The sequence below is a fragment of the Sphaerodactylus townsendi genome, linkage group LG17 (assembly GCF_021028975.2).
Source record: "Sphaerodactylus townsendi isolate TG3544 linkage group LG17, MPM_Stown_v2.3, whole genome shotgun sequence".
NCBI classification, from domain to species: Eukaryota; Metazoa; Chordata; class Lepidosauria; order Squamata; family Sphaerodactylidae; genus Sphaerodactylus; species Sphaerodactylus townsendi.
In genome coordinates, this window is record NC_059441.1 from 4587101 (window position 1) to 4602811 (window position 15711).

The 15711-nt window shown below is 59.6% G+C and overlaps 1 protein-coding gene across 2 annotated transcripts; it reads left to right on the forward strand.

Annotated features, from left to right (window-relative positions):
* Positions 1-211: 211 nt before the first annotated feature.
* SKOR1 (SKI family transcriptional corepressor 1) lies at positions 212-13961 on the forward strand. 2 transcript variants are annotated; one of them, XM_048481890.1, is made up of 9 exons: positions 212-324; positions 1975-3984; positions 6647-6746; positions 7381-7491; positions 9340-9411; positions 10382-10456; positions 12582-12656; positions 13084-13149; positions 13827-13961. In XM_048481890.1, exons 2-9 carry the CDS (start codon positions 2008-2010, stop codon positions 13922-13924), a joined length of 2574 nt encoding a protein of 857 aa, XP_048337847.1. In that variant the 5' UTR covers positions 212-324; positions 1975-2007; the 3' UTR covers positions 13925-13961. The 2 variants fall into 2 exon arrangements, with proteins under 2 accessions (XP_048337847.1, XP_048337848.1); XM_048481891.1 differs by lacking the exon at positions 9340-9411.
* The last annotated feature ends 1750 nt before the right edge of the window (positions 13962-15711 follow it).

Genomic DNA, 15711 nt, shown 5'->3' on the forward strand with positions numbered 1-15711 from the left:
CCCCGCAGGCAGGCGGCGAGAGGCGCGGGGGCTGCTAACTGGGTGTCGCCATCCTGCGCGGGCGCCCGGCGGCGGAGCAGTGCGCGGCGGCGGCGGCGGCGGGCGAGGCTGAGGATCCCGCCTCGCTCCGCGCCCCCCCCCAGCCCCCCGCCCGGCCCTGCCTCTTTTGAAGCCATGCGGTCAGCCGCCCGCCCGCAGCTGCACAGCCGAGGAGGGCGGCGCAGGGCAGGCGGCCGCGCGGGAGCCCCGGTGCGCGGCGGCTGCTAAGCGGGCTTCGGGATCGCCCGGAGGCGGCCGGGGCTGAGCGTCGCCCACGCGCAAACGGTAAGCGGCTTCTCTCCCCCCCCCCCCAGCTCCGCAGACAGCGGAACCCTTTGGGCTTCGGGCTTGCTTGGCCCCCCGCGTGGTCAGTCCCTCGGCCCTTTTCCCTCCTGCTCCTTGGGGAAGGGGTCACCCCTTTCTGGCCGTCCCTTCCCGGGGTTGCAATTTGGGGGGCCGTTTTCGCCTCCCCGACGAGCGGGGGACGCTCGGCCTGGGGGGCTTCTCCCAAAGGCCCCTCTGAAAAAGAAGAGCAGGGGGGCCAAATGAGCGGGTCACTTCTGAGCGGGGCGAAACAAGCCATTGACACGCGGGGGGGGGGGTCAGGTCTGGGCTCCTTCGGCCCCAAGCGCGCCTCTGCCGTCGCCTGGCCAAAGAAACGTTTTTCGTTCGATTTGGGGAACGAGCGAGAGAGAAGACAAACGTTTTGGGGCTGGCGGGATGTGTGTGTGTTTGTGTGTTTGTGTGTTTGTGTGTTGCTGGCAGAAAGAGACTCTCTGCCGTGTAATTACGCGGTCCGCTCCGTCCTTAAGCCGGGCCGATCCTGTTTGGCTAAGCGGCTCAGGCTCCCTTCTGCCGGCCTTTCCCTCTCGCTGCCTTGCGAGGGCTGCACATAGTCCCATAAGCTGCCTGGCTCCTAAACCCCCGAGAAGCTTCTGGCGCCAAGCCGTCCCCCACCCCCACCCCCAAAAATATTGAGGTCTGTAACAGTAACGGCGCCCTGACGGGGGTCTGGCTCTTGCCCCCTTCCCCGGGCTCTGGGGAAAGTCGCGGCTCCTTTGGGCGGTGGGGAGGAAGCGAGAGGCGGCATTTGGGATTAAATACCTCTGGCCCCATGGCGGGCCAGGATTACCGGGCAGGCTCAAGAAGGCGCAGAGTTTATTTAAACCTGGTGGGTCGCGGGCCGGCCGGCTCCGCCTCACCTTTAAATACCGCTCTCCGCGGCTCTAATTACCGCATTATTTTTCTCTCTCTTCCCACCCCCCACCCCCCACCCCCAACACGCACCGTTTCTCCCGGCTTCCAAACACGGGGCGCCGGGAGGAGTGGGAGGGGAGAGAAATCGGGAAACGCGGGGAGCGGGATCAGGTCGCCTTCTTCCAGTTCAAGCTGGAAACCCGCAAAGAAATCCGGGGCCGGGGAAGGGAAACGTTAAGATTGTCTTCGCTTCGTGGGATATTTTCACGGTGTGTGTGTGTATGTATATATATGTTTATATATATAAATGTTTATATATAAATGTATATATAAACATTTGCGTTCAAGGCCCCGGGCTTTATTATTATTATTTTTGTACGGTTTGTTATTGCAAGAGGAAGCTTGATTGTTGTTTCTGCCGCGCACCCTTCCTTTGGAGGCGCTCACAAGGGCTGGGGCTTTTCGTTAGGGGGCACCCTAAAACGGCCGGCTACTGAAGACCCCCCACCCCCGGCCCCTTTCTGCAGGCAAGGAGTCCCCCCGTGCTGATGCCGCTCCGGCATCCTTTCCCAGCCGGCCTTGAGTTGGGTGCCGGCTGGAAGAAGGCGCCAGGGCCGGCGTGTGGGGTGGGGGGCGTGTGTGTGTGTGTGTGTGTGTCTCGGGGGGCTGCCCGCTTCCTTCTCCCCTTCCCCTGCTCGCGGGCGCCTTTTCTGAGCCGCGTCTTTCTTCTCCCCGCAGGCAGCAGGAGCCCGGCGCGGCCGGGGGGCGGCCATGGAGTCGCTGGCGGCCGCCAGTCAGCTGGGGCCTGGCCGAGACTCTGGCTCCTCCTCCTCGCCGTCGCCCCACTCCAAGCAAGAGCTGCAGCCCTACTCGGGGGCCAGCGCGCTGAAGCCCAACCAGGTGGGCGAGACCGCGCTGTACGGGGTGCCCATCGTGTCGCTGGTGATCGACGGCCAGGAGCGCCTGTGCCTGGCGCAGATCTCCAACACGCTGCTCAAGAACTACAGCTACAATGAGATCCACAACCGGCGCGTGGCGCTGGGCATCACGTGCGTGCAGTGCACCCCGGTGCAGCTCGAGATCCTCCGGCGGGCGGGCGCCATGCCCATCTCCTCGCGCCGCTGCGGCATGATCACCAAGCGCGAGGCCGAGCGGCTGTGCAAGTCCTTCCTGGGCGAGCACAAGCCGCCCAAGCTGCCGGAGAACTTCGCCTTCGACGTGGTGCACGAGTGCGCGTGGGGCTCCCGCGGCAGCTTCATCCCCGCGCGCTACAACAGCTCGCGGGCCAAGTGCATCAAGTGCGCCTACTGCAGCATGTACTTCTCGCCCAACAAGTTCATCTTCCACTCGCACCGCATCCCCGAGGCCAAGTACACGCAGCCCGACGCGGCCAACTTCAACTCCTGGCGCCGCCACCTCAAGCTCAGCGACAAGGGCGCCAGCGACGACCTCAGCCACGCCTGGGAGGACGTCAAGGCCATGTTCAACGGCGGCACCCGCAAGCGGACCTTCTCCCTGCACGGCGCCTCCCACGGGGGCGCCTCGGCCGCCGCCAAGGGCGCCCCCCACCCGCCGCCCGCCAGCGCCGCTGAGCTCGCCCCCGTCCACAAGAGCCTGCGCTGCGCCGGAGCCGACGACCCGCCGGGCGAGCGCACCGCCCTGGGCTTGCCCGCCGCGGCCCACGGGCCCGCCGCCGCCGCCGTCGTGCGCAGCTACCCGGTCATCCCGGTGCCCAGCAAAGGCTTCGGCATGCTGCAGAAGCTGCCGCCGCCCCTCTTCCCGCCGCCCTACGGCTTCCCGGCCGCTGCCTTCGGCCTGTGCCCCAAGAAGCCGGACGAGGGCTTGGGCGGCGCCGGCGAGGCGGGCAAGGGCGCGGGCGGGCTGCCGCCGGGCATGTTCTGGGGGCCGCCGCACCCCCACCCGCACCCTCCGCAGCAGCAGCAGCAGCAGCAGCCCGGCGCCGGGGCCAAGGAGGGCGGCGTGTACCCGCCCTTCCCCATGTTCTGGCCGGCCTCCGGGAGCCTGCCGGTGCCCCCCTACCCGGCGCAGAGCCAAGCCAAAGCCGCCGCCACCGCCGTGGTGGTGGCCGCCGCCGCTGCCGCAGCCGCCGCCGTGGAGCCGCTGGTGCTGCGCGGGCCCGGCCCGGCCCACGGGGAGCTGGAGGGCTCCGAGCCGTCGGGCAGCGAGCGCGGCAGCGCCACCCCCCAGGAGGGCTCGGGCGCCGGCGGCCCCGAGGGCGAGCGCTGCGCCAGTGCCCTCTCGCGGGCCCTGGGCGACGAGGAGCGCTCGGGCGACGAGGCCCTGCTGCCGGCCCTGCCGCTGCCCCGCAAGGGGAGCTACCTGTCGGCCTTCCGGCCCGTGGTGAAGGACGCCGAGAGCATCGCCAAGCTCTACGGCACCCGCGAGGCCTTCGCCGCCGCCGCCGCCGCCGCGCCCCGCGCCTGCCCCCCGGGCTACCTCTCGCCCGACTTCCTCAGCGAGGGCAGCTCCAGCTACCGCTCCCTCTCCCCGGGCAACGACACGGTCGACGAGCCCGAGGTCGACGTGGAATCCAACCGCTTCCCGGACGACGAGGACGACGAGGAAGAGGACGACGACGAGGAGGAGGAGGCGCCGCAGGAGGAAGCCCCGGAGGCCTCCCAGCCGCCGCTCTTGGCCGCCCCGGAGGACCCCCTGGCGGCGCCCAGCAGCGTCCCTCCCGCGGCGGCGGAGAAAGGCCTGGAGCCCGACAGCGCGGCTGCTTACGAGGTGCGGGGCCTGCGGGGGAGAGGGAGAGGGCAGGCCGAAAGCTGGAGCGGGGCCTCTGCGCACCTTCAGCGCCCCTGGCCTGTGGCAGTGGTGGTCAGCGGGCCTTGAACTTGGGGCGGTTAGGTGGGCCAGAAGGATGACAGCCAGAAACAGGATTGGGGCCGGGCGGGTGTCGGAGGCCCAGGGCAGCGAGCGGGGAGGCGAGCGGGAGCCGTGCAGCCGCCTTCAAAGGCCGCTCTTGCACTTGGGCGGCCGCGCAAAACTTGAGGAAGGGCTCGTTTGTTTTTGTTGCGGGTGTTTGAACCCCTTTGTTTGTCAAGGAGGCGCTGGCCGGGGGCGGGGGGGCCCCTTCGGAGTCAGGGGGGGCAGCTGCTTCTCCCTCGGGACGGGGGTGGGCTGGAAGGGTTTGAAGGCTTGAAGCTGGGCGACCCTGAACCCAGCCCACTCGGGGAGCACCGCTGCGCCTTAGTGGTAGCTTTGAACGATCCAGAACAGGCAGTCTTGGCTTTGCAAACGTGGTCCTGAGCCACCTGGGGGGGGGGGCACAAAAATAACCCCACTCCTGAGCCACCTGGGGCTCCACGCGTCACGCATGTTTGCTGCCAGTCGGCTCTACCGAATGTGCCCCCCCCCCCCAACACAGACACGCGTGTTCCCGTTTCAGAGGGGCGACCGGGTTGGTCTGCAGGGGAGCCACTGGATTGGAGTCCAGCGAGGCTTTTGGGGCAGGCCGGGGCTTTGGGGAGTCCACTTTCCCTTTGCCAGATCCTAGAGATCTTGGCCCTCGAAAGCGGCGATCCCGGGAATCTGGACTCAGATCTAGAGATGGACGTTCCGGATTTCGGAGCGCCGAGCGTGTTTCAGCACCACGGACAGGGGCGACGTGTGTTTCAGCACCACGGACAGGGCCCCGCGAGTCCCGGCGACGGCGGCCGGCTGGGGTCTTCCGGAGCTCCTCTCAGTAGAGTTCCACTCTTTTAAATCCATGCAACCCAACCGGGGGGGGGGGGGGCGCTCCGCTAAGGATGGCGCCCTCGTTCTGCTTTTCGGCATGTCGTCCGCTGCTGCGGCAGCCTGAGCGAACCTCAGCCGTAAATTTGTAACCGCAGAGGATTCGCCCCCCCCCCGCTCCCAGCCAGCCGGAGAGTAGTTTTAGTCTCGACTTCTCAGAGCTGAGGAGGGTCGGCCGCTCTCAGTCCTTGGGTGGGAAGCCTTTAGCCAGGGGGAGTGGCTGCCCACAGTGTGGGACGGGATGCCGGACTGGACGGGCCACTGGTCTGGTCTGATGTCCTTATATCCTTGTGCTTGGCGGAGGGAGGCCATGGCGGAGCCCCTCTGCTGCTCCCCCCCCCCCAAGGTTGGAGCCCCCGTGAGTCGCTGGAGGCTGGCTTCTTTGCCGAGAGTCTCAGGTGGAGCTGCTCGGAGCCAGCTGTTTGCTTTCCAAATCCGCTTCCTAGAACACGTCCCACCCACTCCGAGCCCCCCTGGGGGCTTCTACGAGCCCCTCTCACGAGAGGAGGCTGCCAAACTGGGTTGGAGGTCCATTTGCAAAAAAAGCTGGCAGGCGAAGAGACACACAACCCTAATTAACGGGGGGGGGGGAGGGTGTGTGCCTCTGACAACGAACCAACGATCCTTCCACCCCCGGAAAAAAATAAACTGGGCAGGCGAGCAAAAAAGAGGCAATAAAAGGTCGGTCGAGACGGCTCCCATTAACTTCCGCTTTGGGGAGTCTGACCAGGGGAGCCCCGACTCCCCAAAACTCATCCCCCAAAGGCTCCTGGACTCAGATCTGGCTGTTCTACTGCAGACCAACACGGCTGTCCTTTGAAACGACGCTCTGCTTTTAGAGGGGGGGGGGATCTCTGGAAAGTCCTAACCCGAACTGAGAAAAGCAAAGTAGATCTCTTTCCTGCCGCAGGCTCCAGCGGCCTGTCATCAAAAAGCAGACCCCCGCCCCCCCTTGTTTCCCCTAAATACACGCGCCCCGTCTGCAGCACCTACACTTGCCTTCCTTTCCGTGTTTAGACGCGACCCCCCCCCTTTTTTTTTCTTCAATCACAGCCCCAGGGAAAGTTGAGGCATCGGATTTCCACGGAAGTTTCCCTCTTCCTCTCCCTAGCATGAACTACTCACAGGGTGTTTGTTGTGAGGGGGGGAAGGGCAAGGAGATTGTCAGCCCCTTTGAGTCTCCTGCAGGAGAGAAAGGGGGGATATAAATCCAAAATCTTCTTCTTCTACTACTACGTGTGGGTTGCTGGGAGAAGGGCAGTGGGGGGTGGCGACGGGAGGCGGTGGGGGGGCCAGGCCGGGGAGAGCTCTCGAGTTCCCGGGATGCCTTTGAAGGGGCCAATTTTCCCTGCGACACCCATAATTACACCTCTCATTAAGAAGATCGCAGCTGAGGCGGGGGTTTTTCCTGTGCCCGCGGAGAGGCCTCTTCAACCGCATGAAAGGGGATCCCCCCCCCCCAAACACACGCATGCTTTTGAAAAAAAGAAAGAAAAGCGGAGGGGTTGGATATGTTTGTTAGTTTTTCTCTTCCGAGGGTCCGGGGGGTGGGGGGGATGCTCTTTGGCTGGGTTCGGTGTCCCAGGATGGGGGTGGGGGGGAAGGGGCGTTCTCCTGCCTCGCTTTTTTAAGCTTTTCCTTTCCCTTGCAGGTGTACCCCCAAGAAAGAGACGACCACCCCCAAGCTCTCAAAACCAACGCCCCTTTGGGCCCCCAGACAACGGCTTACCTCTGCACCCCAGAGAGGAACGGTAATAAAGCAGCATTTTGCCTACAAGGGGCCTCCGATTGGGGGGGGGGATCGGTGGAGGGGGGGGGCTCACCTGGCCCTCCGCGGTGTGCCTGCTCCCAATGTTTTGGGGAACTTTCTGTTCTGACGCCCAACTTTGGCACCCTCCTCAAAGAGTCCTGCGATCCCCCCCCCCTTCTGTCCCTGTTCAACCTGTTTTTGATTTCCCCTTTTCATTTTGAAAAAGAGAGAAACTCAAATAAGGACACCTGCAGCCTTCGTTAACATTTTGGTTCAGACTGGGGCGCTTCCGCTGGGGATTTCTGCCCCCCCCCCCCCGCCGCCGCCCCCCCACCCCCACCCCATGATAGCGACCTGTTGCTTCCGTTCCCCGTTTCTTTGGCAAAAACGGCTCTGCCCCGGATCTCTTTCAGTTGTACTTCGGGGTCATCTCTGCTCCTCCCCGTCCTGGGCGGCCTGAAGCAGCCCCCCCCTTTTACACACACACACACACACGCAGGGCGCAAGTTCCTTTCCTCCCCAAGGCGATTAGGCTGATCCCTAAGAGGGCTTTAACTAGGACTTTGTCCTTAATTCGGTAGTTAAGGCTCACGGTTTCGTTGCTTACGCTTCACAATCGGTTTATTCGCCCTAAGAACCAGATAAGGAAGACAATCAGCCCGCAGCAGCCGAGGATTTGGAGAGCACGAAATCCTATCAAGACCAAAGGACCGCCTCGCAGCCCAGCCCGGCCCACCCCGACCGAGGTAAGGCTTGCGGGGTCGCCAGTCAACTAGCCCGGTAGTCCTGCCCCCACCCCAGAGACGAAGGCTGGCCACGCCGAGGCCGTAGGAGGCGGTTTCAAGAGTGGGAGACCCGGAAAGAGAAGGAAGAAGCCCCCAAAGAGCAGTTTGGGGCGGGGGTGCTGGGGAGGCATGCGAGGGGGGGGGGAGCCCTCTGAACTGGGCCGCGCTTTGCCAGCCGGTTCGCTGGCCCCCGAGGCTTCCCCGCAGGCGACGCAAACCCTGCAACCGGGCTGAGGGCCCGGCTTCCCGCTGCGGCGTCGGGGGGCTTCGGTGGGCAGCCCGATCTGAACTCCGAGGTGTAGTTAAGGCAGGAGGCTAATCCCGTGATCTTCTTAGCGGGCTATTTGCGGCCTGGGCCTCCGCCGGAGCCCGCCCGCCCGCCTTCTGTCGCCGCCGAAACTCACCGGCGGCGACAGCTCGATCCCCAGCCCGCGTCCTCAGAAGGGGGCCCCTCGGAGTTCAACCACGGGGCTTTCTCTTACGTAACAACTCTGCAGGCTCAATGAAGCCGCGGCCCCGAGCCTGGGCGCACTTACTTAGGAGCAAGCCCCTCTGGGATCCGTCTGCGGGAACGAGCGCAGGGCCGCGCTAGGAGGCCCGGGTTCTTCAGAGGGTCAAAACGCAGAGCTCTTCGTCGTGGGACGGGAAGCGTTGTTGCGGGCGAGGCATTGGGGGGAGGAGGGGGGGGTGACATAAAATTCTCCTTGACAGTGTTTGTATCAGTGGCGGCCCATTCACAAGAACCTGCTGTCACCATCACTTGACAGCCGAGTCAACAAGCGATGAAAACCAGTCCCCCCTAGGTCTGGATTTTGTTGGGATAAGTGCTCCTGGTAGTTGGAGATTATCCCTTATCGTAGTTTTTAGAACTGAGTAAAATTCCAAGAAGCCGGAAGGAAGGAAGTCCCTGAGAGTATCAGTCTGACATCAAAGGGATAGAACCAGCATGATAGAGTAAAGGTGTCAAATTCCCGAGGTCCCGATCTAGCCACTAGCTCTCTAGGAAAACCCCCTCTGTAGGTTGAGGCAGGAAACAGCGTAAAGTCCTTCACTTCCAACAGATTTCCGCAAACGCCGCCTTCCCGGAAGCGATCCCCGGATGCAAAGTGAGCTGAGGCTGGGGTCTCAGCTGGGGGTCGGTTCTGGAGAGTCTTCGAGGCAGTCCTTATTCCGCACAGTCTGCGAGGGAGGGAGCTCCCATTTGGCAGAGGGGAGACCAAGGCTGGCTATGCCTGATGGGAGGGAGAGCCCAAGAGAGCCCTACAGGCAGAGGCGGTTTTGAGTGGAAAGGAGAGAGGAAGACGGTGGAGCGAAGGGCTTTCTCTGCGGTCCGCTTTAGAGGTTCCAGAAGGACCCGGAAGAGGTGTTGGCGGGTGCGTTTCTAGTGGGCGAGGGCGCAGCAGCGCTGGGGTGCCAAAGTCTGTAGGGACATCGGGTAGGGACATCGCTGGATGGCTACTGTAATCTAAAACCTGAGGGCTGCTAGCTGAACGTGTGAACGGACTGGTCTGGCACGGGGATGGGAGAAGATATTTTCTTGCTGGCCGCAGACATGTGAAGGGCCCCCTCATTCCCTCACTTGGTGGCGTCTGGGCCATCAAGGGACGTGTGCAACGGCCCTTTTAGTGACTCGTCTCTGGGGTGTTCTTCTGTAACGGGAGTCGCCTGCGTTTCCTAGGGAGGGGGGGGGCTGTTTCTTGCCTGGGGCTCCTTCCCGGCCCAGAGGCGGATCCTTCGCCCAGTCTTCTGACCTCCCCTGGCCCGAGGCAAGGCTGGTGCGACGCTCACTCCCTGTCTTCCGACCTGCAGGTGAGGAGGTGGTCGGGATCGACGTCACCGGAACTCAGCTGGTGGAAAAAGACATTGGGAATCTGGCAAGAGGTGAGGGAGACAGCCTTGCCTCACTAGAGTATCCTGGCCAGCAAATACATCCGGGTTCCTGGTCGGGGCTGCTCTCTCCAACCACCCGGTCACGCCTTTGGTTCAGTTTTTTGTTCTGGACTGAAAGACCTATCTGTTGACCGTGCGCTTGAATATACATTGTGTGTGTGTGTGTGTGTGTGTGTAGGGACTCAAATCGCAGCTGTCCAGTTGCAGACTTATGGCCAGGGAGAAGCGGAGATGGTTTGCCTTTACTTGCCTCTGCGTCGCAATCCTTTCCCTGGTCCAAGAACTGACCAAGCCCGACCCTGGTTAGCTTCCGAGATTGGGCTAGCCGGGGCCACCAATCACCTTTAGATTAGCGTCTATAAATAATAGATCGAGTGAGATCGTCTAGGTGAATTTCTCGATTTCTCCATCTCTAGGCGAGTCCAGTTCATAAGGCATCGATTCCTCTATTCAAAATGTGATCAGAATTAAAACGCGGGGGATGAGTTTCCACCCGGAAGTCGACCTGGAACTGTCCGAGGTGCTGAATTAGCTTCCCTAAACGGAAGTTTGGGTTTGGATTTTTAGGAGGTGTTATGACCGATCACCTACGACCACAATTAACACGTAAACGATGGCCGGTCATCACAGGATCCCAAGACTGCGTTGAAGATTTTAAACAGTTAAATTTCAAGGTCCCCTCCCCCACCTCAATTGTAATCTTTGAATTGAAATTCTCCTGTGAGATTTAAAAAAAAGAAAAGGCTGCGGGAATTGCTGGTGCGATTGAATTTCCTGGAGCAAAATTTAAATGCCTACAGATGGAATTGTGCTGTTTTGACAAATATCTGCATTTTTTAAAAAATGTAACCCGGGTTGGATTGTGTCAGGTTTGCCTGTGATCGTGGGGAAGTAAACTGTTTGCGTTTATCTGTCCCCCTCCATCCACGTCGGCTCATTTTATATGTTTCTCTCCCTATAGATGAGTTGCAAAAACTCCTCTTGGAGCAAATGGAACTCAGGAAGAAATTGGAAAGGGATTTCCAAAGTCTCAAAGGTAACCGCATTTCCTCCCCCTCCTGCTTCACCTCGATTCTGAAATCGAGACCTCAGATACGATGTTGTAGAATGGTGTAAATCCATGAACCAGCAATAGCCAAAATGAAAGTTAGATATTTATTATTACGGCCTTTTGGCCAGCCAATAGTTTAAAATCAGAGTACATGTGAATACATAGCACTCCACTTATACAAAAATATAATATAAATTAAAATCCATTATAAAATCTATTAATAAATAACATTAGCTTCAGGCATTATTACAGTCCTCATCACACAGTGCGGCTCTTTGTTTTAATAAGGAACTACGCTTGTTATGCACCAATATACAAAATTTAGCTACCTTCTGTGAAATGGCAGAAACACGATCTTCTAATAATATTCTTACAGAATTCGTATCTGAGTTATCTATGAATGGATATACATGACGAGTTAACAATGGTTGGATCAACAGCTTCCTTTCACCTTCATGTAACTTGCAATGCAGTAAGATATGTGACACTGAGAGCCAAAATGAAAGCATGGGTGGGTTTCTACCCAGAAATTAACCGGAAACGGTCAAAGGCTTTCACAGCCGGACTCAGCTGGTTGTTGTGGGCTTTCCGGGCTGTGTGGCTGTGGTCTGGTGGATCTTGTTCCTAACGTTTCTCTGCATCTGTGGCTGGCATCTTTGGAGGTGTCTCACAGAGGAAAGTGTGTGTACCGCTGATGTGTGTAACACACTTCTCTCTGTGATACACCTCTGAAGATGCCAGTCACAGATGCAGGCAAAATGTGAGGGACAAGATCCACCAGACCACAGCCACGCAGCGTGGAAAACTCACCACAACCAGTTACCGGGAACTGTCCGAGGTGCTGAATTAGATCCCCTGAGCCTTTCTCTCGATCCGTGAGGGGTGGAAGGAGGATCACCAGTGAGCTTTCTTCAAATAGATAGACAGCTAGGAACTAAATCAGTCTTTTTGGGCCAGGGTCAGAGTCTGTCACTATACCCAAGGCAATTAACTGACCGATTATTAATTAATTGATTAGTTGGTCAATCCCTCTTAGTCTCTGAAATGTAACCACTTGGCATTTCTGCATTGGTAAATAGTTCGAAGGGAAAGGTTTGATTCGGCAAAACCGAATATTGGGATTTAAATGGCTTTAAACAGATGGTCGCTTGCAATGTTCTCAGTGCTCTTTTTCTCCGCCCTGTCTGTTTTCTCCAACCTCAGCCCAACTGCATGATTTTGTTTTATTAGGCTGTTGGATTGTTATCATATCTTGTTTACTGATTGCATGATTTTTAAAAATCAACCTTGAGTCGCACAGAGAAAAGCGGACTGTACATGAAAACAATAAATTAATTACAATTTCCCTGCCACCCCCAAAGCCTTGATGGAATCTGGATTTCATCCATGTTTATTTAGCACCAAGAAACCCCCGTCTTGGCCTCGGCTGGGCTGATGCCCCTTGAATCACACTCAGCTTCACCCCCTCTGAAATAATGACCATTTAATCCTGTCCGTTGTAGTTGGGGCAGGGTGTCTAGAGAGGGGTGGGGGTCAGCCCGCTTTGGTGAACGGGCAAATCGGTCTCTGAGGCAGATTCCACATGGGCCAAAAACAGCGGTGTGAAAATGGTGTGAAAACAGTGTAAACCCCTTTACACTGTTTTAAACCATTTCACACCGTTTTCACACCGTTTTCACACCGTTTTCACACCACTGTTTTTGGCCCATGCGGAATCTGCCTGAGTGATCCTGGCAAAGGAATTCCAGGAGCAAGATAGTCAACCATCCGTTCCCCAACCACTAAGGGCTACTGATGAACTCCTCTTGTGGGCGGGAGGGAAACTGATCCTCAGTAGCTCAAAAAATCCTCAATAGCTCCAACGCACCTGAACGGAATCGGGAGTAAAACGAAAATATAGAAGTGGCATTGTGGGTGTGTGAGCAAGAGACCCCAGACCCGCCAGCGCCAGGTGTATAGTTTGTGACAGATCGAAGAAAGCTGGGGTGTGCGGCGTTCCCAACTCCCTGGGGTGGGGTTGGCCCCGAGCTCCTTACCGGCTTTCCTTCCGGGTTTTTTCCTGGGGTAGCGGAGCCCCCTGACGCCCCCGGCTTTTCGCCCCCCCCTGCAGATAACTTCCAAGACCAGATGAAGAGGGAGCTGGCTTACCGAGAGGAAATGGTTCAGCAGCTGCAGATCGTGCGGGGTAAGACCCCCCCTCCCTGTTTCTCTGGGCATTATGAATCAACCAGTTTACCCCGGGGGAGGGCCGGACTTCGTTCCTGAGGGCTGGAGGAACAAGCGTGCCCCAGCCAGCAAACACTCAAGAGAAAGGGTCATCCGCCACTCCCCAGGTGGAGACAGCTGTCTTTTACTGCCCCTCAGCGACCACCAATTTATTCCCCTCCCCCTCCCCCTCCCCCTCCCCAAATTCGTTGTCTTTTCGGGGCTTTATGAGTCTTGGGATACAGGTGACCAGACACCCCCCCACCCTCAAAGTAACTGATCCCTGAATGCTGAGTAGTATTGGCTGTGTGTGTGTGTGTGTGTGTGTGTGTGTGTGTGTGAAGGATCAGCCTCTCTTTCTGCCCCCCCCCTTCAAGCTCCACTAGCCTATTTCTTTTCCTCTGTAGATACCCTTTGCAATGAACTGGACCAGGAAAGGAAAGCTCGCTACGCCATTCAACAGAAGCTCAAAGGTGGGTTGGTGGCTGCGGACACACGCTGCTCCCCCCCCCCAGCCAATCAGCCCCCCCCCCAATTTTTTGAGGCCGACTCCAGTTTTCGTTTGTCCTCCCCCACTTTGCAAGAGGAGCCTGCACTGGAGCGTCTGCTGGGAAAGATGTTCAGTTACGTGTCTTTACCCATCTGCCAAGCGCTTCCCGGAACCTTCACACCAACCCTGTAGGGTAGGCTAGAATGGGACAGGTGCTTGCTTCCTAGGCTCTTCGGATGTACCTTGATCCTCGCCTCCTTTAGACCCCCCCCCCCCCGTGATTCGTCTGCAAGATTTGTGCCTCAGCTTTCTGGTGGGGGTGGGGGGCGGGGGTGGGGTCCATGGTCATGATTTATTAGACGGGTCAGTCTTTTTCACGACGATTGATGAGATGGAACAGATTTTGGAGACCAGTTTTTAAAGAATTTGAGGGGGGGGGGGTTGAGGGGGGCGGGGCTTGGGAACAGCTTTCGCGGCGTGGCTTGGGCTTCGGAGTCCATCCGATCTTCTCCCAAACTAGCATCCGTTGGATTCGCTTCCGGACAAGCCCGGAGGGAGCTTTTTGAGCTCGAGGGTTATTTGTGTGTGTGTGTGGGGGGGGGGACGGGCTCTGTGGGGCGACGGGGCTGAGCCCCTCTCTTATCCTGCCCCCCTTTCCAGAGGCCCACGACGCGCTGCACCACTTCTCCTGCAAGATGCTGACCCCTCGCCACTGCTCCGGCAACTGCCCCTTCAAGCCTCCGCTGCTGCCCCAGTGAGGAAGGCCCGTCGCCCCCCCACCAGCGCCCGGGCCGCCCTGGGGGTCGCGAAGACGTTCCTGGCTCCGGCAGAAGCGACCTCCAGCCCCGCAGGGAGACGGACGCGTGTAAATAGACTGCTGCCCCCCCAGGGAATCTGGAGTGAGCTGCGCTCTCCCCCGGCCCGCCGTGTAAATAGAGAGGCCCCCTCCGACCGGATCTGGACCAGTAGCGGCTTCGGAAACCTCCAAGAGGGCCGGAGAGCGGCCAGAGCCTCGCCCGTGGGGAGAAGCCCCCCCAACTCCTGGGTCGGCCTCCGGGGGGGTCTCTTCGGAGTTGACTTCTGCCCCCCTGGCTCGGACTGGGGAGGGGGGCGGGGGTCGCCCAGTGGCTTATGTGCAATGGATGGGGCTGTCCTGTGGTTTCGCGCTCGGTCCGGTCTTCGTTGAGTTGCCCCCTTTGATTTATTTCCTCGCTTCCCCCCCCCTCCCTCCCCCCGTCCCCCAAATCGACCATAAGAATCTCTTGTAAACCTGTTGATGCCCGAACAGCACTTTAAGGAAAGAAAAGGCGACCCGGGGGTGGGGGGTGGGGGGGAGAGCTCGAGCTCGAACTCCCAAATCATCACCGACATTGATACGTAGAAAGGGGGGGAGGGGTTGCTCCGGGGAAACAAGTTCGAATCCTCCGTCAGGTGGTTTTTATTTCGTTTTTATTTCGTTTTTTTCTTTCTTTAATAAAAAACACAACTTTTAAACACAACGCCGGATCTTCCGCAAGACTCCTGAGCTGTCCGAATTTGTTGCTGGGGGGGAGGGAAAGGCGCCGGCCACCCGGTCTGGGGAAGAGCTCCCGCCTTTGCGGGGGGGGGGGGCGGACAGCCCCTTGAAAGCTTCTCAGGGGCCCCCAGACTGGGTCGAATCTCTTCGGGGGGGGGCTCCAGACCCAGCGGACAGCTTGGGAAGGCGGGCGCTGTGCCCACTGCCATCTTCAGCAAGGTTGCCCCCCCCCCCTCCCCGCCCCGGACCTGAGAAATGTGCGTGGCCTCTCGGGTGCAGAGTCAGATCTGCCCGTGGGAATCCCGACGGTTCCTGCCTGCCTTCAACCCACTTCCTTCCCACAGCCCTTGAATGCACCCCCCCCCGCCCCTACAACCCCGGCTCTCCCTCCCACCAAACTCTTTCACACGAACTCGCAGGGACAAGCGAGTCGCCTCCGGCCCTCGTGCGCAGCCTCTTCAAGCTGTCGTTTCGCAGCTCCCGCGATTCCCCCTCGGGCCGGCAGAGGGCGCAAGAGGCCGCCGGGAGTATTTCCGTCCCAGGCCGGCAGCCGTCGCGGAGAAGGGGGGTCCCGCCTGAAGTTCTATCTAGCGCCCCATGGGAAAGCGAGCCCCCCACGGCCCCGGGACAGGGGCAGACGACCATCGTACATTAACGCCCCCTCGCGCCCTGCTGGTCCTGCCCTGGGCGGGGGCGGGGGCAGCCGTTCGTCGGGCTTGCAGCCTGGGGGGCTTAGGCTCTTGAGCCACACCTGACCTGAGCCACACCAACCCTCCAGTCACTTCGGACCCCTGGTAAGTCCCCGGGGTCTTCAGGTCTGCCAGGCCGGCCGGGCGGGAGGAAGTGCCGGTGACATCTGGAGAAGAGGAGCCACAGCTGGAAGCTGCCGGTTGGTTGGGGATGCCGGCTTGGAAACCGGCCTCTCTTCCTGCCCCTGTAACATCGGTTGATCTGTAGTAGTCACCAGTTGTTGTTGTTATTTTGATAGCACAGTTGCCAGTTTTTTAGCTGGTTGTTGGCCTATTATTG